This window comes from Amphiprion ocellaris, chromosome 23 (assembly GCF_022539595.1).
Source record: "Amphiprion ocellaris isolate individual 3 ecotype Okinawa chromosome 23, ASM2253959v1, whole genome shotgun sequence".
In the NCBI taxonomy this organism is placed as follows: Eukaryota; Metazoa; Chordata; class Actinopteri; family Pomacentridae; genus Amphiprion; species Amphiprion ocellaris.
The window spans coordinates 9,493,838-9,519,898 of NC_072788.1; the positions used below are offsets into that span (position 1 = coordinate 9,493,838).

General features: G+C 38.1%; 2 protein-coding genes across 6 annotated transcripts; both read left to right on the forward strand.

Moving 5' to 3' along the window:
* The first annotated feature begins 263 nt into the window (after window positions 1–263).
* Window positions 264–9,408, forward strand: LOC111573590 (uncharacterized). The gene is made up of 7 exons (XM_023277828.3): window positions 264–378; window positions 1,252–3,199; window positions 3,303–3,466; window positions 3,546–3,766; window positions 5,022–5,151; window positions 5,234–5,334; window positions 8,081–9,408. Exons 2-7 carry the CDS (start codon window positions 1,270–1,272, stop codon window positions 8,319–8,321), a joined length of 2,787 nt encoding a protein of 928 aa, XP_023133596.2. The 5' UTR covers window positions 264–378; window positions 1,252–1,269; the 3' UTR covers window positions 8,322–9,408.
* Window positions 9,409–9,538: 130 nt separating this feature from the next.
* LOC111573594 (mitogen-activated protein kinase kinase kinase 19-like) lies at window positions 9,539–19,856 on the forward strand. 5 transcript variants are annotated; one of them, XM_023277832.3, is made up of 9 exons: window positions 10,069–10,186; window positions 11,853–13,785; window positions 13,878–14,041; window positions 14,121–14,341; window positions 14,955–15,084; window positions 15,162–15,262; window positions 15,478–16,645; window positions 17,627–19,578; window positions 19,642–19,856. In XM_023277832.3, the coding sequence occupies exons 2-7, from the start codon at window positions 11,871–11,873 to the stop codon at window positions 15,719–15,721; spliced, it is 2,775 nt and encodes a 924-aa protein (XP_023133600.1). In that variant the 5' UTR covers window positions 10,069–10,186; window positions 11,853–11,870; the 3' UTR covers window positions 15,722–16,645; window positions 17,627–19,578; window positions 19,642–19,856. The 5 variants fall into 5 exon arrangements, with proteins under 5 accessions (XP_054863801.1, XP_035807564.1, XP_023133600.1 ...); XM_055007824.1 differs by having other exon boundaries at window positions 19,683–19,856; XM_055007825.1 differs by having other exon boundaries at window positions 15,478–15,638.
* Window positions 19,857–26,061: the final 6,205 nt, after the last annotated feature.

The following is a 26,061-nucleotide window of genomic DNA, read 5'->3' on the forward strand; positions in this document are numbered from 1 at the left end:
CTGCATCAGCTTTTTTTTATCAGCTATAAATTCCTTTTTTTGCTTTCTGTTTCTTTTTTAAAAAATAGATATTTGCTGTTATTTTGCCTCCACTATTTTTTGACAGGTTTTAAACAATACAGTATTCTCAAGTTTTTCTTTTCACAGCATTTTTTTTTTGACAGTGTACAGTTAACTTGAGGCACATGAGCGCCCGTATGTTCCTGCAAGGTAAAACTGAGGGCAAAACAGCAACAAGGCAGCAGAGGTTATATTGAACTGAACTGCTGTAAATGGGAGGAGCAGGAACAGATCGGAAGCAGAAAGGCGGACAGAAACAGGCAGAACACAGCATGTTGAGTTTTGATGAATTATAATTCCTGCTACAGCTTCAACACTGTAAGTAAATTTCCCCACATTTTTCTAGCACTTATCTAAAAGCTGTGTTGTGCTTGCTTCAGGGCTGACTCTTACCTACAGTTTATTCTCATTATTCTTTTATGTCACAACAGGTCACATGCATAGAACAAGGAAACAGACTGCGGTTAGTTAAGTAGATAGGCTAAACTAGAATAAACAGCAGGTTTGGCTGACTTAAGTCAAAGCTATTGACGTAGATTTTATGGCGTGCTTAAATAAGAAAGCAGCAGGAAAGCAGTAGTGCCTGTGGGAAAGTAGGAATTACTACAGTTAAGAGCTTCCTCATTGAACTTCCTCACTGAAGCCTTATGACTTCAAAGTGTGGCTGTGGTTCATTGTTGTCACATTAGCAGTTCTCTGTTCACTTGGTTAAATTCTCAATCGACTTTTCTCAGCAAATAGACTGGTAGAAAAAAAGTGTTTGGACACCCCATGCATTTGTGAAACATTGCATTAAGAAACACTCTTAGGTCTTCAAGTGCAATTTCTTTTAGTCCAGTCACAGCCAAAAAACTAAACAAATCCTAAAAAAAATCATTAAAATCTTAAAATTGATTGGTTCCATAAAAATACATAAGAAATTTTGAGTATTGGGTCATTTTGGTACCAGTGATCCACCAATGAAGGTTGAGCTTTTTTTTTTTTTAAAAGACACAATTTTTGTTGCCATGCTTCATGTCTGGATAAATCCAGCACATTTAAAAGTTTTTCAGTGACAAAAATGGCTAAAACAAGGAACATAATGCAGGAAACATGTCTGAAGATACAGATTCTCAGACAGGAAGGGTACAGCTAACGCCAGATAAAGTTTGAGACTCTGTAACAACATATCATAACTTTGTCTCTTTGCAGGTAATCTGATGCAAAGCAATGAATATCATCCCACAGTTACAACTGACCATCACCCAACTGACAGAAACACATCCTATAATACAGAGTATAATTGACAACAACCTCAAGAAGCTCAAGATATTACTGAAGGATAAGAACGCAAATGATCTTTACGCTGGCAGAGAGTGGGGTTTAATAACCCCACTGATTGCTGCGGTTGTAAATCACAACAGGGACATTTATACTTACCTGTTGCAAAAAGGTGTGGATCCAAATTGCAAATCCCAAAATGGCTGGACACCTTTGCATTATGTCTCAATTACCAAAGCACCACTTATTTTTGTGGAGAAACTGTTAGAAGCAAAAGCAAACCCAAATGGATGGACTCCCAAGCAGATATTCACTCCACTGCAAATCGCTGCTCTCTGTGACAGGGATGATGTCATGAAAGTGCTTCTCTCAGCTGGGGCCATGGTAACATTGCTGCCTATAAAACATCCTGACGATTTGATTTACAATAAGAAAATAGCTGAGATGATTCATAATTTTGCATCCAAAGGACACAAACTATGCGCCAAAATCAGATATTTCTTGGATGCGGAAATTGCTGTGCCACAAGAACCACCTGAAAAAGTGTTCAGAACCTTCAACCAACACATGCTACTGGAAGATCCTCGGACCCATTTGACCATGATTGAAATGCTGTTTACCGTCTCTGGGAAACTTGCAGAAAAATACAGACAGCGAAGTATTAAATGGCTAAAAGAAACAAAAAATGTAAATACCTACATCACAGGTGCAGTCAGTCGCTTTTCAAAGATCCCTAAGACAGATGTAAAAAGAGCTATCGATAGTTTAAATGCAGTTTTCTGCACAATGGAAGACATCCCCAATGAGCAGTCACTGGATATCATCCCTGAACTCCTCGCGCAACTTTGCCTAAAAGAGAGGCCTGATATTTGGGCCGCTGTTATGCGAACACTGTATGTGATAACACAGAAGACAAAAGGCCCAAATGACTGGGATTCCAGCTTCATAGAGAAGTTATGCAAAACAGTTGCTCCGTTTGTAAATGACCAGTACTCCTCTGACATCAGGGTCTACACATATGGCATCTTTGCCAACTTGCTGTCAGTTGAATATGCAGCAAACATTTTTACATCAATGGGAATAAATTCAGTGCCTGAAGACATACTGACATCTGCAGATATGGAAATGAATGACAAGCTGAAAGAAGGGCTCAGACGCCTGAAAAGTCATTTCAGTGAACCAAACCAGGAATGTGAGGACAATAAATCCTTACCTGAATCCAAGAAAAAGAAGAAGAAAAAGAAGAAGAAGAAGGAAAGGTCAGAAAAAACAGAAGACCCAAATGATGACGTTTGCGCTGCAGCAACTGATCCAGCAACAACAGTTGCTTTTGTGGAATCAACTTCAAATGGGAAGTCATCCCATTTGAAGGCCACTAACTCATCAGGAACACAACCATGGCTACAGCTTAGCAAGAGGTGGAAGGAAAAACTAGAGAAGCTTGTTGGCACCGATATAAGTAAAGTAACCAGAATTAAAAGCCTTACTTATGTGAATGATGCCGAATTCTGCATCGCAAAGGGAAGCGATGGTACTAAAGTCTTCTTGGGTCTGAGAGATGATGGCACGGAAGTTGCAATTAAGAAAATGGATAAAGACAACTATAAAGCGCTGAAGAATGAGGAAGGAATTCTGCGACTTCCGGAGCTTGACCATCCATCTATTGTACGATACGTTGATGCTGCAGAGGATGAGAACTATGGATATCTTGCTCTCCAACTTTGCGAATACACCTTGGAAGAACATATGAGAAATAATGATGTTGGCCTGCTGATGAAAAAGAAGCTGGTCTCTGAAGTTCTTGAAAGTTTGAGGGTGCTTCACTGTCATAATCCTCAAATTCTCCACCGAGATCTCAAACCACAGAATGTTTTGATTGGTAAGATGGGAAATTCAGAAGAAGCATCAATTTTCAATTTTCAATTCATAATTATCATGCATAATATTGTTTTCTGAGGTTTTCTACATGATTTGTTCTGCAGATGTTAGCGGGAGGGCAAGATTAGCTGATTTTGGCATAAGCAGACGGTTACACAATGACCAAACAACTGTGCGCACAGCCAGCGCAGGAACAACTGGTTGGATGGCTGCAGAGACTCTAACCGAAGAATCTGTCATACCATACAAATCAAGCACTGATATACAGGTTAGCTTTTCTGCCTCACAAACACAATTGATGACTGCATGAAAAATATCTGAACTGATTAAATGTTGTGTTTCTTAAGGTGGCAGGGATGCTGATCTATTATATCTTCTCTGGAGGACACCATCCATTTGGCACAACCTTTGTACGTGTATCCAATATTCTGTATGGGAAGTACAGTTTGGATCATGTTCAAGACATGGTGGCAAAGGATCTCATCGAGTGGATGATCAATAAAGAACCAAAGGAAAGACCCAGAGTGGAAGAATGCTTGAGTCATCCCTTCTGCTGGCTTCCTCATAAGTAAGGAAGAAATGCTGACTTGACTTGCTATGCTGCTGTAACAAAATCTACAAGTTTTGATTTCACTTCCACTCTAAACTGTGGAAACACCTGCTAACACTAGACTAAACTCTGATATTGCAACTTTAGGATCAATTTATAATAATTAACCAGGTATGCTAACACTCGCAGCTTTAGTGACACAGTTAAAGTGTCTATAAAAAGTGTTGGAAATAAGACCTTTAAAGTCATGCCAATGAATTAAAAATATAAAACATCAAGTAGGTGATTAAATAAGTATTCACTCCTTCAGGATAGTATTTCATAAATACACTGTTGGCTGCAATTACAATATTGAGCCTGTGTGGATTAGTCTCAGTCAGCACCGCACATCTAGACCATTTTACAGCAATCTTCTTTGCAAAACTGCTTATCCTCTGTCAAGTTAATGGTAAATGGTAAATGGTCTGTATTTATATAGTGCTTTACTATACCTGAAACGATACCCAAACCGCTTTACATTATACGTCACATTCACCCATTCACACACACTGATGGCGGAAGCTGCCATGCAAGGTGCTAACCACGACCCATCAGGAGCAGTTAGGGGTGTGGTGTCTTGCTCAGGGACACCTGGACATGAGCTCTCCAGGCCAGGATCGAACTGGTAACCCTCCGGTTACAAGACAGCCACCATTAATGGGAATAATGAGTGAAAGTCCAACCACAACTTCTCAACTGGACTGAGGTCCAGGGTCTGACTTGACCACTCCAGAATATTTACCTTGTTGTCTTTAACTGCTTCTGCCCACCCACTCTGCAAGAAGGAGCACTATCGCAGGTCATTCATCCCATCTGCTGTAAGACTGTACAACATCAGCATCACTGGCTGATGTTAACATAAACAGGACTTTATCATATCAGCCCAAACCGTGGTTAAATCTGCACAATTCCTTGCACCGCTGGCATTTTATGCACTTTCACATTTATTCCACAAGCCACTTTTTGCTGATGTCATTTATGTATAGTTAGTAATACTCTATTTATTCATTTCTCATCCTTCATTCTTGTATATATTATATATATTATTGCTATTTAAATTATTATCTGTACTGTATATTGCTGCCTTTACTGTATATTGCTGCTGTAACATGGAAAATTTCCCCTGACATGGGGAGTAATAAAGGATTATCTTAATAGGCGCTGTAATCTGGATCATATGATTGTTTTTTTGTGTATTTGCAAATCATAAAACATAATTTAAACTTCATTTCAGGCAAGTTGAATACTTGGGAAAGATTGGTAACAGAGAGGAGGTGGCAAACTGTCGAAAGGCTGACCAGGAACTGATTAATTCGTTGGAAGAATGTGCAGGGGGTGGATCCTTCAAACAGTGGAAAAATAAGGTATGAATGAATAAAGAATCAGCTAGTTCTGACTTATGTATTTCTGAATTCCCTTTTGTGACAAATATTTTTTCGGTGTTAGTTTCCTCAAGAGCTTGTACAGAAGATGGATGGCAAAAACAAAGCCTACCCTGAAAACACACTGGGATTACTGCGCTTCATACGCAACCTCCATGAGCACTAGTAAGTTAAACTGAATTAAGCCCCAAATTTGTTGAACACTGAAACTATGATCATGTAGTTTTATCTCTTTGTTAAATGAAAGGTGTGTGATCTGACTTTCCACATATATACAGCATTCTCATAATATTTCAGTCTTCAGTATATATTTCTGTTCCTTTGTATGTTTTTCACCCAGTATTACATTGTCCTCCTGATACTAGGCTGCTGTATTCACCCAAAACACCAAGACTGAGAATAACAAAGACTTTCTGACATAATATCTCATTCTTCTGGCTTACTTTTGAAAATTTCATTACTGTTACGGACTTCTTATGGTTTGAATCCCAGTTAGGGTGTGGTTGTGGTCATGACAAAAGAGTGTGGATCAGGGCGGCCAGTGTGGGGCCTTAGGTAATGTCCTTGATGCTTTCAGGCCTACCTCAGATATGATATATAAGAATGTCACCCGGTGATTGTGGGACAAGGTCCATATCAGGTGTTAGGGAGCCAGCGCAGCAGTGGGCAAGGAACAAGAAGTTATTGGATGAGGGAGGAGAATATGGAACCATTGTAATGGTGCTATACAGCAAACCCAGTGATAGGGGATATTTGCAGAGAACGTGAGATGTGTGGACACTTCGAAACCCAACATGTAAGCTAGCTAAGAAACACTACTAGCCTAGGGTTTCAATGTTCATAAACGCAAACTACTATCACAACTTGAGATTGATGATGTACAACAAACATGCTACGGTGAGGTGAAGCCAGGATGACAGGTCAGTAGGAGTTATCATCTTGACCCCCACACTCTGAGATTCGGTTCCAAGTCCCAACAACCACAAACCCATACTACCATCACACAAGGGCAGTTGACCTGAGGCACTGGAGACGACCAAACAAAGACTCACAGCACTGACCACCCATTTGAAGAGGTACATTGGAGAAGTAGAATCCAAAAAGATAAACAGGATGTTCTTCACCAAACCATTCAAAGTGTACTCTCAGTGGGTGGGTAATAAGTTATTAAAAACAGACCCACACAGGTCTGAGACTGAACAGTACTGGAAAAGTATATGGGAAAAGGAGTCTTTACAAAACACCGATGCTCATTGGCTGATGGACCTGAGAGCAGACCACAGCAGTCTCCCCGAACAAGACCTAGTAACCATTGTAGTAGCAGAGACCCAAGACAGAGCGTCAAGAATAAATAGCATCCTGGCACCAGGCCCCAACAAGATTCCTACCTACTGGCTAAAGAAGCTAACTTAACCAGCTGCTAATGGATAGTACACACCTAGAGTAATTACCCCATGGCCGGACAGTCCTGATAATAAAGGATACCCAGATGGAAGCAATCCCATACAACTGCCAGCCAATAACCTGCCTCTGCACAACATGGAGGCTAATGTCAGGCATCATAGCAGCTAAGATGAGTAGGAACATGGTTGAATACATGAGCATGGTGCAGACAGGAATGGGTAACACCAAGGAGCTAAGCACCAGCTACTGATGGACAGAGCAGTCACTCGAGACTATGAGATCAGAAAAAACGATCTGTGCACTGCCTGAATTGACTACAAGAAAGCCTAAAACATACATGAATACTGGAGTGCGTGGAGCCATACAACATCAACATGACACTAAGAGCCTTTATATCAAGACCTCAAAGAAACTGTGGAAAACAACACTGAAATCCAACTCAAAGCCAGTTGCAAAGGTAAGTATCAAGTGTGGCATATACCAAGGAGATGCTCTGTACCTTCTTCTGTTCTGCATAGGTCTGAACCCCCTAAGCCGGACCATCACAAAGAGTGGCACTGGATACCAGTTCCAAAGTGGAACGACCCTTAGCAACCTCCTCTACATGAATGACATCAAGCTGTATGCCAGAAATGAACAAGACATTGAATCACTGATCCATATCACCAGGATCTACAGCAACAACATTGGAATGTCATTCGAACTGGACAAATGTCGACTGATGAACCATCATGGAAGGAAAAGCCCCTGCATGGCATGTACCATGTAAGATGCAGCCAAGCACAGCATACATGGAGCGCTGTAACCAAGTAGCTGGCACAGTGTACAGAAACATCTGCACCAAGTATAGGCTGGAAGTCCCAGGATCATACACTTGTAAAGATCATATGTATCACACCAATAATCAATTTTCTGTGAAAAACAGAAAACCCACACATCTTTGTCACAAAAAACAATCATGTGTTTTGGTTCTTTCATAGATTTGTTATAGGTCTTCTGGAAATATGACAAAATCTGTTGGATCAAAAATATGCAGACAGAAGTCCACAGGTTCTTGATGGAGTTTAGGTAGGACTCTGGAGAGGCCACTCTGAAACCTTAATTGTAGCCTGATTTAACCATTTCTTGACCACTTTTGATATGTGTTTGGGGTCATTGTCTTGTTGGAACACATATCTGTGTCCAAGACCCAACTTTCTGGCTCATAGTTTTAGGTTTTCCTGAGGAATGTGGAAGGAATCCACAACAAAACAGCTTCAGATCATAATACTGCTACTGCCATGCTTGGCAGTAGGTTTGGTGTTGTTTGGGTGAAAGGCCTCATCTCCTCTCTTCCAAACATATTTCTACTCATTGTGGCCAAATAACTCAATTTTTGTTTCATTTGACCACAGGACTTTTATCCACAGGACCTTTTCTGTGTCCATGCGATCAGCAGCAAAAATACATTCAAGTCAAAGACTTACTTATCTTAGCAACTTGTGATAAATATTTTCTTTCTTTGCAGTGCTAAAGATGCAGCACAAGTGGATGTAACTGAGTTGTTTCCTGATCTATTTGGATGCATTTACAAGTTTGCCAAGACCCAAGGATGGAATTCAGAGACTCCACTGAAGGAAATGTTTCGAAGAGAAGACATCGGAGCCATCTTTGTGTTTCCAGCCACAAACACTGAGGAGCATCTGAGTGCCCCAGTTCAAGAGTCTCAGCCCTGTGACTCTGAATTCAAAAAGGATGAAAGACCTTGAAAATGACTTCAGTGTCTTATAAGCAGAGAAAACAAGAAAACATACACACACACAAGCAATTCACACTTAATCATGGTAGCACAGGTGTCACTACTAACATCAATCGTGTCTTTTTGTATTTTAGTGTTACAGTAAAACATGACAGTGCTACATAGTTTTTGCTGTCATTTATGGTTTACAACTGTGTTCTTCTTACTGTATCAAAATGTCTTCTGTGAAATAAGCCTCTGAACCTGTTTTCCAAAGTCTCATGACTTTCTTGTCACTTTAGTATTTCTATTTGGAAAGATTTTATTCTTTTACTTGGCCATTATTCTTACAAGGAATTATTCAGTTTCTTTTTTTCTACTGTCATGGAAATTTAGTCTAGCTTCTCACTCACGTCTTTTTATAACCTTCTGGCCTTTCAGTAACCTTTTGGAACTGTGATAACCTGTGGCCTCTCTGCAACTTTTTGCACTTCTGTCTTGACCTAACTGCACAACTGGATTATACCGTCTTGTTTCAATATTGTTCTTAGAAAAGAGGAACTGATGACTACGACTTCCGCACTCTGAGTGAAAGTTTGTTTCATTCTGTTCTTGTCCCACTCTGCAGACTGCTCTGAACTCTTTATGATTGTCTGACCTTTGTGTGAAGAGGAAATCTCACCAAGACATTCTGCTCTCTATTAGTTTAAGATTCTCATGAAATAGAACTTCTATAATACTTCACATTTATCTGATGGCATTAGTTGCTAGTTACTTCAAAAATGAATGATGAAACACAAAGCATATAAGAAAAAAACAACATAATTGACTATTAGAGTTGAGCCACCATTAGGTCGTGCAGGTGGCAAAAATAGAATTTGTTTCACAGACTAATGCATCATTATTGCCTAAAAAAATGCTGATTTTATTCTTATTCAAAAATTACTTCTTCAGATTTTGCTTTTGTGCTTAGTTTTTACTGCTGATATAATTGTATTACTACCATTTTTAATGTTTTAATCGTTTCATTTTCACTGATATTGCTGCACTTTGTGAGGGGAAAAGACATGGTTGTATTTTTGTATATCCAGCTAAAAATAAAAATAATCTTGACGTTCTTCTCTATATAAATTTGGAATCTGGTTGAGATTAAACTTTACGAGACCAATGGACATTCAGCTCCATGAAAGCAGCTGATGTTTGATTTGGTTATCAGCTGATCTGACAGTTTTAACGATTTACACATACGGGTCAGGGTTGGTTTCCTTTGTACTGTCAAGTACACTGAACAGAAATATAGATGCAGCATGCAAATGGTGTTCTTTGTCAAAAGTGAAAATTATATTTTGTTTAGGAACGGGTTTGAGGTAGCAAACTGCACAAAAAAAATGTAGCTATTCAACTACTGATAAATTCTCCAAAAAATTCCCTTCTTGACATTTAAAATGAATGAAGTTTAAAGTTTCAGAGCTTTAATGTGCAGCTGTAAGTTTGAAATAAGCTGCAACACTGACAGTCACTGAGAGGTGAAACAAGTACATTCATTTACATGACAAACAGCACCACCAAGGACAAAAGAGGAAGCACAGGAAACTCACTGTATGTGGTTCAAACTTTCAAGTAGATACTTTTTAGTGAATGTGGATATATTTTATCTCTTTTAGAAGCATCAACAAATACCAACAATGTAGTAAGCAGTTGTCAGATGCAATAAATGTCTCCAGTGTCATTAGACCTGTATTACAACGTGGCTGTTTTTTTCACTTTGAGGGAGGAGTTAAAAAAAAAAAAAAAAAAAGAAAAAGACAGAAGCAGGAAGGAAAAAACTTGGTCAGTCACAGACTGGAGAAGCCTGCAAATGTGTTCATGCCACAGCAGACATCCAGCGTCGACACTGTAAGTTATTTCCCTACAATCCTTTACTATTAAGCAGTTATTTGATATCATCATAGTAAATGTTTACTGAAAGGTCTCATTCTTGGATCCAAAAGTTGTATTTGGATAGCCCTCAGCCATGAACTTGAATTCTGTGAACAGAGTTGGCAGAACTCCTGCCTGAATGAGGAAGTTCCAATCATAAGACGTTCTTTATGCATTTTCAAGTCATACTGAAAAACATGAAATCACTAGAAATCAGTAATTCTTCAGTTTCCGTCCAAAGCTGATTCTGTTACATTTCGGTCTAACTTCAATTATCACTCCGTCGGTTTTGACCCCCTTTTGATTTCAAATTTCCACCATTGGCACTAACATTAATACAACAGAGAATATCTCATTTCTGTAAAAGTGCTGCTTTTTTTCTACAGACTGCACAAGACAAGATTAATACATGATGGTGTAATATTACATCAGCCACAATATTATACAGGTATCAACATGCTCTGCAAGAAGTGCAGTCATTCATTGTTTGTGTTAGAAAAGCTGAACTTTGTTCTACTTAAAATGATGCACAAAAGCAACTTCATGGCTATTCATAGCATTTCAGCCATAAATGTTGTGTTTACCAAAACTATTGTAAAAGGACTGAATATGCTGATTTTGGAATGTTTTGAGAGGACTTTTCAGATAGAAGATTTTGTTCTGTTAAGCTGTGTTTACACACCAAAATGATTTGCTTAGGTTTTCAGAAAATGTAATAGTTTGGTTTCAGATACGAAATCACGACATTTTCAAAGCTTCTGGTCCATTTTCTGGGTTACCAGAGTGACATGTCCCTACATTATTGTCACAATAACGTTCGGACATGTTGAATAAAAATGTATTTGTGATACATCACAAACAAAGTAGTACAGGACAAAAGACAATACCTAAAATGTAGTTCAGAAAGCAGTTTAGTTGTACTGGAATGTTACTTTTGTGAAGCAAGGCTCAACATTTATCACAAAACTGTTTGCCATTAATAAAAACAGCTGTATGTTCACCCATGCAGAGGAACTCCTATTAGTAATGCATTGTCATGATTATTTAATATCACAAGATTTTATCCTTCCTATGATAACCAAATTTTTACTGAACATTTGAAATTCAGATGTTGCATCAAAGAATTTATAGCTGAGTGAAGCACAATAAGTCTGACTGGTGGAGGTTTGTGTGGGGGTTAGGTCACCTGCTTGCATGCAAGTTAAAGGATATGAGTGTCAGCAATTTTGTAATTTTGAGTCAGTTTTCACTTGACTGTATTTTGTCCAAATTCAATTGTCAATCTGTTGCAAAGTTTCTCAGCAATTATAGTAAATATATGAGAGTTTGCAAGCGATTTTTTCTTATTATTGTGAATCATAGCCTTGTAGTTGTACACTGGACTATAACCAGAAATCTGGCTGTCATTTGTTGTGATAGAAATTGTTTCTGATTTTGTGCTCGCTGATTTGAATCTACTGAAATTGATGATGAAAAGAACTTTATTTGCCCTTTTGAATACATTTAAAAATCACCATTGAAAAGAAAGTGAGTACAGTGACCCATGAAGCTCCAGTTGTAATAATTGATGTTTGATGCTTATCTTAAGTTTAAGATCACACTTATTTCTCCAACAACATATCAGAACTATGTCTCCTTACAGGTAATCTGAAGCAAAGCAATGGATGTCCTCACAAAGTCACTGAGAGTCCCGCAACGGACCGAAATACATCCTATAATACAGAGTATAATGGACAATAACCTTGAGAAGCTTCAGAAATTACTGAAGGACAAGAATCCGAATGAACTCTACCCTGGCAGAGAGTGGGGTCTTATAACCCCACTGATTGCTGCAGTTGTAGATCACAACAGGGAGATTTGCACTTACCTTTTGCGTCAGGGTGTGGACCCAAATAGACCTTCTGGGTGTGACTGGACACCTTTGCATTATGTCTTATTGTCCAATGCACCAGTTGTATTTGTGATGAAACTGCTGGAAGCAAAAGCAAACCCAAATGGATGGAGTGCCATGGAAACCACTCCACTGCAACTTGCTGCTGTCTATGATCGTGGCGATGTCATGAACGTGCTCCTCTTTGCTGGTGCCATGATAACATTGATGCCTGAAACATATCATAACCATATGATTCACAACAAAAGAATAGCTGAGATGATTCACAACTTTGCATCCAAAGGAGATGATCAGTTCTCCAAAATTGGATATTTTTTGGATGTGGAAATTGCTGTGAAAGAAGAAAAACCTGAAAAAGTGTTCAGAACCTTCAACCAACACATGCTACTGGAAGATCCTCGGACCCATTTGACCATGATTGAAATGTTGTTTACCGTTTCCGGGAAAGAAGAGGTAAAATATAGAGAGGGAAGTATTAAATGGCTAAAGAAGGAAACCAAAAATGTGAATACCTACATCACAGGTGCAGTCAGTCGCTTTTCAAAAATCCCTGAGACACATGTAGGAAGAGCTATCGATAGTTTACATGCAGTTTTCTGCACAATGGAAGACATCTGTAGTGAGCAGTCACTGGATATCATCCCCCAACTCCTTCAACAACTTTGCAAAAAAGAGAGATCTGACATTTGGGCCACTGTTATGCAAACACTGTATGTGATAACACAGAAAACAAAAGGCCCAAATGACTGGGATTTCAGCTTCATAGAGAAGTTATGCAAAACAGTTGCTCCATTTGTAAATGACCAGTACTCCTCTGACATCAGGGTCTACACATATGGCATCTTTGGCAACTTGCTGTCAGTTGAACATGCAGCAAACATTTTTACATCAATGGGGATAACTTCGGTGCCTGAAGACATACTGACATCTGCAGGTTTGAAAATGAATGACAAGCTGAAAGAAGGGCTCAGATGCTTGAAAAGTCATTTCAGCAAACCAAACCTGGAATGTGAGGGCAATAAAGCCAAACCTGAATCCAAGATGAAAAAGAGAACTGCAGAAAACTCAGAAATGCAAGAAGACCCATGTGATGAAGTTTGCGCTGTAGCAACTGATCCAGCAACAACAGATCTTGTTGTGGAATCAACTTCAAATGAGAAATCGTCCCACTTGAAGGCCACTTACTCATCAGGAACACAACCATGGCTACAGCTTAGCAAGAGGTGGAAGGAAAAACTAGAGAAGCTTGTTGGCACCGATATAAGTAAAGTAACCAGAATTAAAAGCCTTACTTATGTCAATGACGTTGAATTCCGCATCGCAAAGGGAAGCGATGGTACTGAAGTCTTCTTGGGCCTGAGAGATGATGGCACAGAAGTTGCAATTAAGAGAATGTCTAAAAGCAACTATCAAGCACTGAAGAAAGAGGAAGGAATTCTACGACTTCCGAAGCTTGAACATCCATGTATTGTACGATATGTTGATGTTGCAGAGGATAAGAACTATGGATATCTTGCTCTCCAACTTTGTGAATACACCTTGGATGAACATATGAGAAATAATGATGGTGGTCTGCTGATGAAAAAGAAGCTGGTCTATGAAGTTCTTGAAAGTTTAAAGGCGCTCCACTGTCAGAATCCTCAAATTCTCCACCGAGATCTCAAACCACAGAATGTTTTGATTGGTAAGATGTGAAATTCAGAAGAAGCATTTTTGATTAATAATTATCATGCATAGCATTGTTTCCTGAGGTTTTCTACATGATTTGTTCTGCAGATGTTAGCGGGAAGGCGAGATTAGCTGATTTTGGCATAAGCAGACGGTTACTGAATGACCAAACAACTTTGCGTACAGCCAGCGCAGGGACAATTGGATGGATGGCCACAGAGACTCTGACAGAAGAGTCTGTTGTTCGATACAAGTCAAGCACTGATGTACAGGTTAGCTTTTCTGCCTCACAAACATTATTGACGACTGCATGAAAAATACCTGAACTGATTAAATGTTGTGTTTCTTAAGGTGGCAGGGATGCTGATCTATTATATCCTCTCTGGAGGACACCATCCATTTGGCAAAACCTTTGTACGTGAGTTCAATATCCTGCATGGGAAGCACAGTTTGGATCATGTTCAAGACATGGTGGCAAAGGATCTCATCGAGTGGATGATCAATAAAGAACCAAAGGAAAGACCCAGAGTGGAAGAATGCTTGAGCCATCCCTTCTTCTGGCCTCATGACAAGTAAGGAAGAAATGCTGACTGACTGATAGATCTGTTGTTATGCTACTGGAACAAAATGTACAATTTCATTTCACTTTCGCTCTAAACTGTTGATAGAGATGCTAATGCTAGCGTAACTCTGATGTTGCAACGTCCAGGACCAATCTATAGTAGTTTACCAGCTTAACCAGCCTTCTCTCAGGAGATTTACCTATGTACCATATTGCCCCCATTCTGTAATGATCGATTTACCTGCACTCCAATGATATTTAATGACTTGGAATTTTCTTGTGTCCATCCCCTAACTTGGGCTTTTCAATAATCTTTCAGTCAGGTGTACTGATTCACCAGCAACTGGAGGTAATACCTATGTAATGACTAATTAAATATATTTAAATAATTTCTATTACGTTATAGAAATTACTTGTTGCTTTGACATGAAAGAGTCCTTTTTTTGGTAAATTCTTTTCCAGAAAGCGCAATTAAATTGATAATGATTCAATGCTGATTCTCAATAAAAGGTAAAAGCTTCCATGGGTGTTAAATACTTTTTGTTGTCACTGTAATCAGGATCATATATGATTTTTTTTTGTCTGTTTTGCACTTCATACCACATCATTTCACTTCTTCCTAGGCAAGTCCGATACCTGAAGACGATTGGTGACAGAAAGGAGGTGGTAAACCATCGAAAAGCTGGTCCAGAACTGATTAATTCACTGGAAGAATGTGTGGGGGATGGATCCTTCAAAGAGTGGAAAAAAAAGGTGATTGTGATCAACCAGCTTACACATCTGTTTTCTAAATTTATTTTAATGACGTTAATTTTTTTTTGGTGTTGCAGTTCCCACAATGGCTGTTTCAGAAGATGGATCCCAACAACAAAGCCTACCCTGAAACTACACTGGCATTACTGCGCTTCATACGCGTCCTCTATGTGCACTAGTAAGTTGAACTGAGTTAAAAATGATGCAAGGCCCTAAATATCATGAACAATGAAACTATGATGTGTAGTTTTATGTCTTTTTTCAAAGAAAGGCGTGTGAACTTCACCTTTCACATATTAACAGCATCTTCATGATATTTAACTCTTAACAATACATTATTGTTACAGCTTACATCACACTATTCTGTAATACAATTTTCCTTTTTGTTGACAGTGCTGAGGATGCAGTGAAATTTGATCTTATTGCGTTGTTTCCTGATCTCTTTGGATACATTTACAAGTTTGCCAAGACCCAAGGATGGAATTCAGAGACGCCCTTAAAGGAATTGTTTAGTCGGGAAGACATTCGGGCCATCTTTGAGTTTCCAGCCAAACGTGAGGGGCATCTGAGTACCCAAGTTCAAGAGTCTCAACCCAGTGGCTCTGAATCCACCAAAGACAACAGTCCTCAAAAATGATTGAGTTTTACAAACAGAGAAAAAGAGAAACACACACACACGAGTTATGTTTATGTAGTCATGGCAACACAGGTGACACTGATAGTCGTGCCAGTTAAAATGTTTAATTCTTTTACTTTTCATTGATGTTGCTACACCATTTGAGGAGAAAATACATTCAGGGCCTAAAAACAATGAATTTAATCTCTTGATGCCCGAATTTTACAATTTAAAAAAAAAAAATTTTGTGTGTTTTTGCTTTCCAGATGATGCTAAAATAAGTGCAGATTGTTAATTTATCTATTACACATGGAACATAGATACATAGATACATAGATATATAATAACGCCATCTGTTGGGAAAACATTGTACAACAGGACACAGAGTTGTCGTGATTTGATCAAACTTTGAAAGAGGTATCTATATGTGTAGAAGTACTTATACAAATGAAATATTTATAAAAGTTTTTCTTTTCCTGATGTGTGTACATTATTTTGGTTGACTGAACTTAATGAGAACAAAACTGTCATTTAATTGTTGCACTTAAAGCTTCTTTAGTGAAAACCAGCTGGTGTTCTGCTTTGAAACAAACTGCTGTTGAGGTCTGTGTTTTTAGGTTTAACCCCACAGTTTCTGAATAAACTGATAGTTGGGTTTTTTTTCCTTATCAATGTTGACATTATAATTGATGGTAACTTTTACTGATCAGATAATCAGCATGACAATATAACAGTATAACATTCTGACCACCTGACTAATACTGTGTTGGTCCCTTTATGCTGCTAAAACTCCTCTGACCCAGTGGTTCATCAGAACCTCTGGGGATGTCCTGTGGATTCTGTGGATCCTGTGGGTTGCAGGGTGGGTCCTACCTAGACCAGGCTGATCCTGGACCATCCCACAGATGCTCCATCAGATGTGGATGTGGGGAGTGTGGAACCCAGGTGAACAGCTTAGCTCTGTCGTGTTCCTCGGACCACTCCTGAGAAGTTTTAGTTTGTCCTGCTGAGGGAGGCAGCTGGCATCAAGGACTGCTGTTGCCATGGGGACTAGGGGGTTGTTTGTCCTGCAGTGTTTAGGTGGTGGTACATGTCAAACATCCACATGAACGTCAAGGTTTCCCAGCAGAATGTTGCATTAGAACAAGATGATGGATGTTGTTCTCTTCAGCTGTCAGTGGTCAGAATGTTGTGGCTGATCGGTGGATCTGTCTGCCTTTACTCTGACATCCAGAGTTATATAAAAGTGTAGAATGTGTGCAGTGCAGAAGAGATTTACTTTATTGTACGCATTTTTTTTGTTTTTTAAGGGAGACCATTTTTTTAATCCACCTTAATGAAGACCTAATCTTTCCCATCAAAGGATAGTTAATAATTACTATGGCTTCCATAGTGGTCCCATCAGAGAAAATCATATCCATATACAGATTTTTATTAATTCCAGGGCTGGTTCAGTAAAGAGTATAATAATAACTACATCAGATAATTCTTGGTTGCAGTTGGAATTTTGCAGCCTGAGAGATGGTTGAGAAGGTTTGCAGTTCTTGTTTTAGCAAAATATGTTATAATAGAAGATCTTTATTGTCATTGTACATGGAATTATCTGCAAACCAGCAAAGTGCATCAGTCTGAGGTATCTAAAAATAAATAAGTAAAGAAAAATGCTTCTAAAGCCAATAATAAACAGAATATTTTGAGGGAATATTCTAAAAAGGAAAGAAAAGCTCCATTCTCACTCCTCTCAGGATAAACTGTCATTAAAATTGACTTTAAATTTAGCTTCAACACGAGATAAAAACATTTACTTTCAATACTGATGTTGTCAAGTTTTAATAAAGTTCATGCTACTTTTATAAAATGATGAAAGTGAATAAATTGTATTTCTGTGATCTGTGTTTGATTTCTGTCTTTTCTCCTGTCATCCAGATGTTCAGAGGGAGATGATGCCACATCTGGTCCAGCTGATGGAAGGTCTTGAAGTTCTCTGACTGGCCTCGACTGAAGATGGTCGTCTCACTGGATTTAAGGTTCAGATGCTCAGTAACAAACTCCACCAATGTGCCAACAGGGAAGCTTTAGGTTTATTAAATGTTGCTATGAAGGTATCGCTGTTTTTCTTTGTGAATGCAATGTGCTCCAACTGAAACTTGAATTAGAACTTAGAAGTAAATCCTTCTATCTGAAAGGATTTAGTTGCATTAATAACCTCATAACATTCTAATGTTTATTCCAGTCTTGGTTGGAAATAGAATCTCTGTATTGATTCAGGTAAAAACTGAACTTCACAGCATGTTGGAGCAAAACAACCAGATGAAAACTGTGATGGTGTTGGATTGTCAGACCGTAATGTTGCAGCTCAAAGCAGCTTTTCTATCTCAGTTCATTCTGACATTCAGCTATGAATCAACACAGCAGATGGTGATCCATGCTGTGGAAGTCTCACATCTCCTGATTTAATGGAGCTGCTTTGCACTTTTTACACTGTTTATTCACCAACACTTTATTTAATAAAAGTCCCATCTAGTTTTTATGAGGAATGTGATGTTTTAATTTCTCTGTGAATAACTGCAGTCTTATGTAACAGCTGGAATTGTAACATCTGTCCTGATATTGATCATGAAGTATTGATCAGAATACTTATGGTTAGCAGTAATCCCTGAAGTTTTACATTAAAATCTTTACTTGTGTTGTGAACTTTGGTAAGAAGCAGAAATGTTAGCGTTGCTATGGATACATGAGTGTTAAATTCTGTCCATGTTTCATTTTGGGAAATGCAGTCCAGCAGATGAGTTTGTTTTTACTGCCAGCTACCATTCAGTCTGAGATATTAAAAATAAATAAATATGCATAATGTGGAAATTAGCAGATTTTATTTTTATTTATTCCTACAGCTGCTGCATGGAAGTTCCAGAATGTGGAGGAATTTAGTCTCACAATCACAGACAATAAATATTATCTGAAAGTTGGGTTATTGTTGTTTATCAGCACAATACAAAAAGATTAATGTTAGAAATATTCCAATTAAGACTGTAGAATATCATGATTTATGTAAATTTACCTCAATAATATGAATGTTCAGGTTAAGATTCTGCAGTAATATTTATAATGTAACTTTAGCTGATTAAATTTTATGACTCTGCACTAAAATACTATTTAAATTTACATCATTGTAATATTTAAGGTCAGACCCTACAATATTGAGATTAAGAAATCAAATATTCTATAAAATGTAAATACACTGAACTCATTTGGAGATATTTAAGTGAGACTCTACAATATTATTTGACACAAATCTATCTAAATCAAAATTTTAATCATTTTTACTCCAAATATGTACTGGACTGATTTAAACATTAAAGTCACTCCTTTCTAATCCTCTGCTGTACGTTCAAACCTGAGGCCTTAAATAGAAACACACAAGTATCTGATTGAAGGAACTTCTGCAGAGTCCTGGTTCCAGAACATGATGATAGAATTATAGACAAACTTTAACAAAAGCTGCCTGAGAGTTTACAGGTTTTTATGTTAGATTTCTTCAGTAATTTAATGAGAGTTATCAGCAAAAATCAAGTGATCACTTGATGAACTTCATTTCCTAAAACATCCAGAATTGGAGCTCATATCTTTGGCAGCTGTAAAGTTTCTGCTCCTTCAAAGTTCACAACACAATGAATGAATTCCTAAAACACTCTCAATGCTGGAGAGCATTTGATGCTGAAGCAGTGACCAGTTTTTCTGTTTCTTCTCTGGAGATGCACAATGAGGGACGTCTGCAGCGACTGAGAAAGAGTCTCACCACATCCTGACATGAGGAAAAAGACTTTATTGAAGACTACAATGAGAAAAACTATCCAGACAGCAGACGGCATGCATTCAAGGTGAGCTCTGAACATTTGATCTTGAACAGGAATTCAATAACGGCAGCATGAACTTCATTTCAGTCTGTAGCTGCTGAATTCATGGGTGAATCATCTGGCACTAGAGAGGAAGACCATCAAACATCCACGTCAGTTGATGGAGGTCCAAGAGTCTCACCCAACAAACAACCAACAGAGTGAAGACCTCGAATCTGATTGGACGGCCTCCTATTCAGCCACGTGTGAACAAATGCCTCTAAGCTGATTTGTTTCTAAAATAAATGTAGTTTGAGTCCTAATCTATGCCTGAGTGTTTGCTTCTTTGCACTGCTGTTAACAGTTTAGGCTGTTAGATTGTTCCAGATAAGACAAGTACAAGATTCTTCAGAGCCGTTCTACCACGAGCCTGACAGGAAGAACTCCAACAGCTACTGAATGTTCCTGTGGTCCCCTCAAGGCTACAGGAGGAGCCCTACGAGGACGAGCCGGTCCACCTGATGGTGGCCAGTCGCTGCGGTTCAAAGCCAACACCGACTACGTAGACTTCTACTGGACCACACGGAGGCCTTCAAACTGGACCAACAAGTTCAGCGACTCCGTGACTCGTGGGTCTGAAGACGCCGCCGAGCCTCGGTCCAGCCGGCCTCCTGTCTGGGTGTTTGAGTGCTGAGAGGTTTGTGGATACATGTGAACATATCTGTGTTGAAACAGCAGCTTTTGACTCAGTAACGCCGGGAAAAACCAAGAGCTCCTTTATTTGTGACTTCCACGAAAAAAAACTGATGAAAATAAGTTTTCCAGGGTTCTGACTGATAACAGATTATTAAATAATGAAAATAATCGTTTAAATATTCGTTTAAACAATCCTTTTAGGTCTATATTTCCTTTACACTGACTTCTTGGTATTTTGGGTGGAATATACCATTAAGCCCAATGTTCAAGGGTTCTTCTGGGAATATACCATTAAACCAACCTTTTAGGTAAATGTTCCAGGGTGTTGGGTAGAATATACCATCAGATCAACCTTTTAGGTCTACATTGGAAGATTTTAGAGGAGAATATTACTCCAAACCATCCTTTAGGGCTACATTTAAGGTGGCATACTCCTTTACACCAAGATTTTTTGGTCTACATTGGAAGATTTTAGGTGGGTTATTCCTTTGAATGAACTTTTTAAGTTTATGTTCAAGGGCGTTTTAGGTGGAATATACCATCAGACCAACCTCCAAGGTCTACAGTAGTGCATTTTAGGTGGAATATACCATTAAACTCACCTTTTAGATCTACATTGGAGGATTTTAGGTGGAATTTTCTTCCAAACCGTCTTTTAGTCTACATGTAAGGATGTTTAGGATGGTATATTCTTCCAAACCAACTTCTCAGGTCTACATTTCAGGTGGAATATTCCTCCATACTAACTTTTTTGGTCTACATTGAAGGATTTTTTCTAAACCACCCTTTCGGGTCTATATTTGAGGTTTTAGGTGGAATGTTCCTTTTAACCAGCCCCTCAGGTCTCTTTGAGGATTTTGGATGGAATACTCGGTTAAACCAACATTTTAGGTGCATGTCCAAGGATTTTTGGTGGAATGTTCCTTTAAGGTGGATGTGTGAGGACCTTGTAGATGGAATACTTCCTGAAACCAACCTTTTAGGTCAACATTCAAAGATTTAAGGTGAAATATTCCTTTAAATCAACCTAAATTTCATGTTTTGATCATTATCAAGTGAGAAACCTCAATCCAGACTCCTCATAATGACGTTTGAGATTTATGCTGCTGTTATTTGTTTAGTCCAGACTAAATGACAGAAATCCACAATTGTAATTTTATTTCAGGACTCGGTTATTAAATGTCAAAACAATCCATGTGACTCTAAAAACTCAACAGCTTTACAAACTCTAAGATTAAACTCTCCACAAGGATCCAAAACAAGTTGGACTTCTACATGAGAGCTTTAATTATTCTTCATCTACTTCCTGAAAAGTTTGGTCAATAAAAAAGACAAAAACTAATATTTTCAGCTGAACTAAAGACAGACTTTGTGATTTTTCTGCTCACATGTGTTGTTGTAAACTTACTCTTTCAAATAAATACCCACCTAACCCCCTGGAAACCAGCGTTTGTCCTGTTTTTGTGTTGCTCCTCGGCGACCCTAGACAGCCGGGTCCTAATGTTTTTTGAGCAACACACCATACTATGACATTTTTACAATGATGGTTCTACTATGGAACCAGTTTGACATGTTCAGGCGTTCTTTGTGTGAAAACTTCAGGTATCAGAAGGTGGTTTTCAACTTTCTTTGTTAACTTTCTGCTTCAACTTTAAATTAAATTTCCTTGACTAACCCAGCCCTCTGGACTTCCAGTAAGCTGTGTTCCTATTGGCTGTGCAGGTGGCTGCTTGGTATTATCAGGAACACCTGAGCAGCTCAGTGTCTTCCTGCTTTATTTAGCTGCAGACAAACATTTCCTCTGCTTCTCTTCACCACAGAACTGGGTTTGGCTCCGTTGCTAGTTTGTTCTTTAGGCATTGGCTTGCAGCTTCCAGCAGTAAAGTCGTCTTTAATGTGTTTCTTGGTGTGTTTTAGGGCTTTGTACTGGATAGTTGTCTTGGTAAATGTGGTTCTTTAGCCACAGTCAGCACATGGTGCTAATGTTTGCAGTGATTAGTGGATTTGGTGCAGCTGAGTTGTGTCTTTATCTTGGCTGTAGTGAGTCTTTAGAGGTTTTTGGTCAGACACATTCTGTATTCTTGTTTGTTAACCAACGTTGGTTGTCCAGAAGGTAAGAGTTCCTGTCCTGATTCTCTGTTCTCAGAGGTTCTCTGATAGGCTGTAGGAGACTTTAGCGTTTGGGTTGTGCTAGTTTGGTTTTTGTACGGTTTCATTTGGACGACTATCTTGAGGCCCCTCCATGTGGTTTAGTGAGGTTTTCTGGAACAGTTCTACAAAGCAACCTGCAGCAGAAGAGACTTTGAGAGTTTTTAGGAAGTTCTGGAGAGCAGACTTTAGAGCAGCAGAAACATTTGTCAGTAGTTTGAGCAGGAGAAGGTGAGCTTCAGAGTAGAAATGAGACAGAAACCTTCTTGACCCGTGTGGTGAGGTCCTGTACCAAGAGTTTGAGCAGGTTGTGAAGAGTCTGTAGTTCTTTGGTCTGAAAGCACAAGAAGAGTCGACTCATTAAAGGAGAAAACAGGAGATATTGTTGGTTCTTCTGTTGCTCTGCAGTTTCCAGTTTCCTTAGACTGAATATCAAGTTTATATTTTAAATGATTTCCCATGTGAGCCCAAGAAGACTTAAATAAACTCCCTCCATCCCCTGGACACAACAGATTTTATTACCGCGTTAAATCTCTCTTTTTTTTTTTTTTTTTTTAAAAATATATTTTTAAGTTTTAGTCATAGTTTTGGCATTTTTTTTTGTCTTTGCTTGTTTAGCTTTGTCATCTGTGTGAAAGGTGCTAAACAAATAAAGTTGAATTGATAAAGTGAATAATTGACTAATTCATGATTGTGACAACAGAAGTATTTTCATTGTGATTTAAGGGTTTGCTTCATTTTTAAGGTTGGGGTTAAAGTCTTGACAGGAAAAAAAAAGATTAAAGAAATAAACTACATTAAAAAAAAGCAATTAAATCAAAGGAAAAAAATATTTAATACAGTAAAACTTTTAAAAAGAAAATTAAACATTCAATACAATTAAATTATATTAAACAGACAAAATATTTATTTAAACAGAAGATACAAAACATGTAATTATGAAATAAACAAAATTTTTTAAACAATTTTTTAAAACAAAAATATGAAACATTAAAGATGAAATATTTTAGATAATTAAACATTTAAAAAATACAATTAAACAAGAACAATATAAAACATTTTTTAAAAATACAAAACATTTAGATTATTAAACCTTTAAAAAGACAAAACATTGAATTAAAAAATTAAATGTTTAATTAGAAAATTAAATCTTAAAGACAAAAAAAAACAAAAAAAACTTTAAATAGGAATTAAACAGAAAATACAATGAAGCATTTCAAAAGAAAATTAAACATTAAAAGGTGATAAAACATTTAAAAAGAAAAACTTTAAAGATTTAATCGAAATATTAAACATTGGGAAAAAAAAGGAACTTTTTCAAATAAGCCGATAAAACATTTGAAAAAACAACAAACATTAAAAAGACAAAACATTTGGACATCAAATCAGACATTATAAAAGAATAAAAGGTGAGAAAAAGAGCAAAACTAAACATTTAAGAAGAATCAAACTAAAGACAAAACATTTGCAAAGACACCAGTTAAACTTTAGAAGATCAAATTAAACAGAAGAGACAATAAAAGGATCAAAAAGAGCAAAAACAGATAAAGGTCAAAGTGTTTTCTAGTCTGAAATGAAAACATCAAGTTGTTTCTTCAAACATTTCCTCTTTCTATGTTCTTGGTTTAATTGTGGACAGATTTACTAAGAACTCATTTCAGAAAACTGCTTTCCAGATAAAGTCTACTAGTAGTTGAAGGCATTGATCAAACTAATGTTACCTTCTGATCTCCACAAACTTTACTGTTCAGTGAGGAGAATCAAAGTTTGTTGAGGATTTCTAAAGAACCCACAGGTGAAGGTCTGAGAAGAACTCAGATGGATGGTCTAAATGTGAAATTAGGACTCATGGTCACAAGTTTTAAGGCTTCTGTTAACCAGAAAGTTCAAACTAACAGAGAAGTACTGAGAAACTTTTAAAACTTCAGTCCTCAGACTGTCTGAAGGTTCAAACTAACAGAGAACTGCTCAAGAACTTGTAAGATTTCAGTCCTCAGACTGTCTGAAGGTTCAAACTAACAGAGAAGTACTCAGGAATTTAGAAGATATCAGTCCTCAGACTGTCTGAAGGTTCAAACTAACAGAGAACTACTGTGGGACTTAGAAAATTTCAGCCCTCAGACTGTGTGAAAGCTCAGGTCCTGAGGACTTGGGAGGTCTGGAGGCTTTGGAAAGTCTTGGAACTGAGGGTTCAACCCTCCAGCACAAAGGCTGAAGTCCAGCCTCCTGAGAAAATCGGTCGAGACAAGACTCAAGTAAAAAAAAAACTTGAAAACGACAAAAAATAGATGATAAATGCGCAAAAAAAAGAAGAATTAGTATCTGAGCGAATAGCTCAGGGGGATAAGAAGAGTGACTACCAAGCGGAAGGTCGCAGGTTCAAGACCCACCACCGGCACTTTTCTTTCTTTGTCTTTGTCAGAATTTTGAGAAAATTTAAGAAGTGTCTGGTCTTGAACCAGCGACCTGCAGCTCTATAGGCAAATCCTTAACTCACTGAGCTACAGATCAGATACAAAGAAATAATTTCGTCGTCCCTTTGGCATCGTAGTTCCTGAAGTGACCACATGGGCAGGGCCAAGGCGGAGTCTGGGTGGAGTCAGGGCGGAGAGTAGGCGGGGAGGTGGGTGGTGGCCTCCCCCCTCGACTCCCCCACCTCCCCCCACCACCCACCACACCTTCCCCCGCCCAACGAGTTCTTCGAGTCTCCACGAGTTCTTCGAGTCTCCACGGGTTTTCCCCAGTTTCTGGAGTTTCCACCAGGTCGGAGGCAGAAGAAGTTGTCATGAAGAGGTGTTGAAGTCAGCCAGGATGGACTGACTTTTTACAGCGACTAGAAGGAAGACGACTAGAAGAGCAGGTCTTTAACCACTATCCATAAAATCCATGGAGTCACTCCAGAGAAATGCAAGGAGGTCAACTTTTATCAACCTCCATCCAGATGTTCAACTTGATATTTTTACTTGGAGATTTTTAGCACCACAAACCTTTAGTATCACACTTTATTATCCTTTATTAGGACTTTAATGGAATCCACCTGCAGATTTAGTTTTTCTTGAAAAACTTTATTCTTGTCATCATGGGACTGCAGTATTTAAAACTGTTCCTTCTATTTGACCTCATGTTTATTAGTTTTAGTGGAGAAAGTTATTTTAATTGTCCATTAGTCTCTTAAAAACCAAATAATAAATTGGATTAGTCAAGAGGTTTAAATTTCTTACTTGTCATCATTTAAATATGACAAAAAAATATAAAAATAAAGTGTCTTGAGACAATTTGACCTGTAATTGGCGTTATATCAATAAAATTGAAATAAAATTGGATGTATCTTGTAATGTTGGAGTGATTTAGCCATATATGTTGGAAAACATTTTCTTTGTCAATTAATCTATTGATTGTTTTCTCCAGTAATTCATTTCTTGTTTTGGTTTATAAAATGTCAAACCCAAATATATTCAGTTTACTGTCATAAAAACCAAGAAGATTTACATTCATGATGCAGGAATCAGACAGTTTTTCACTTTTTATCTTAGTTTAGTCAGAAAGATAGTTGATAATGTGTGAATTTTTGCAGCTTGTGAGCCGTAAAAGGTTTTAATCTTTGGGGCCGAGTGTCAAAAAACATTTAGAAACCAACATCAACAAAACACTCAAAGATTTGAACATCATTTGCATGACAATGTC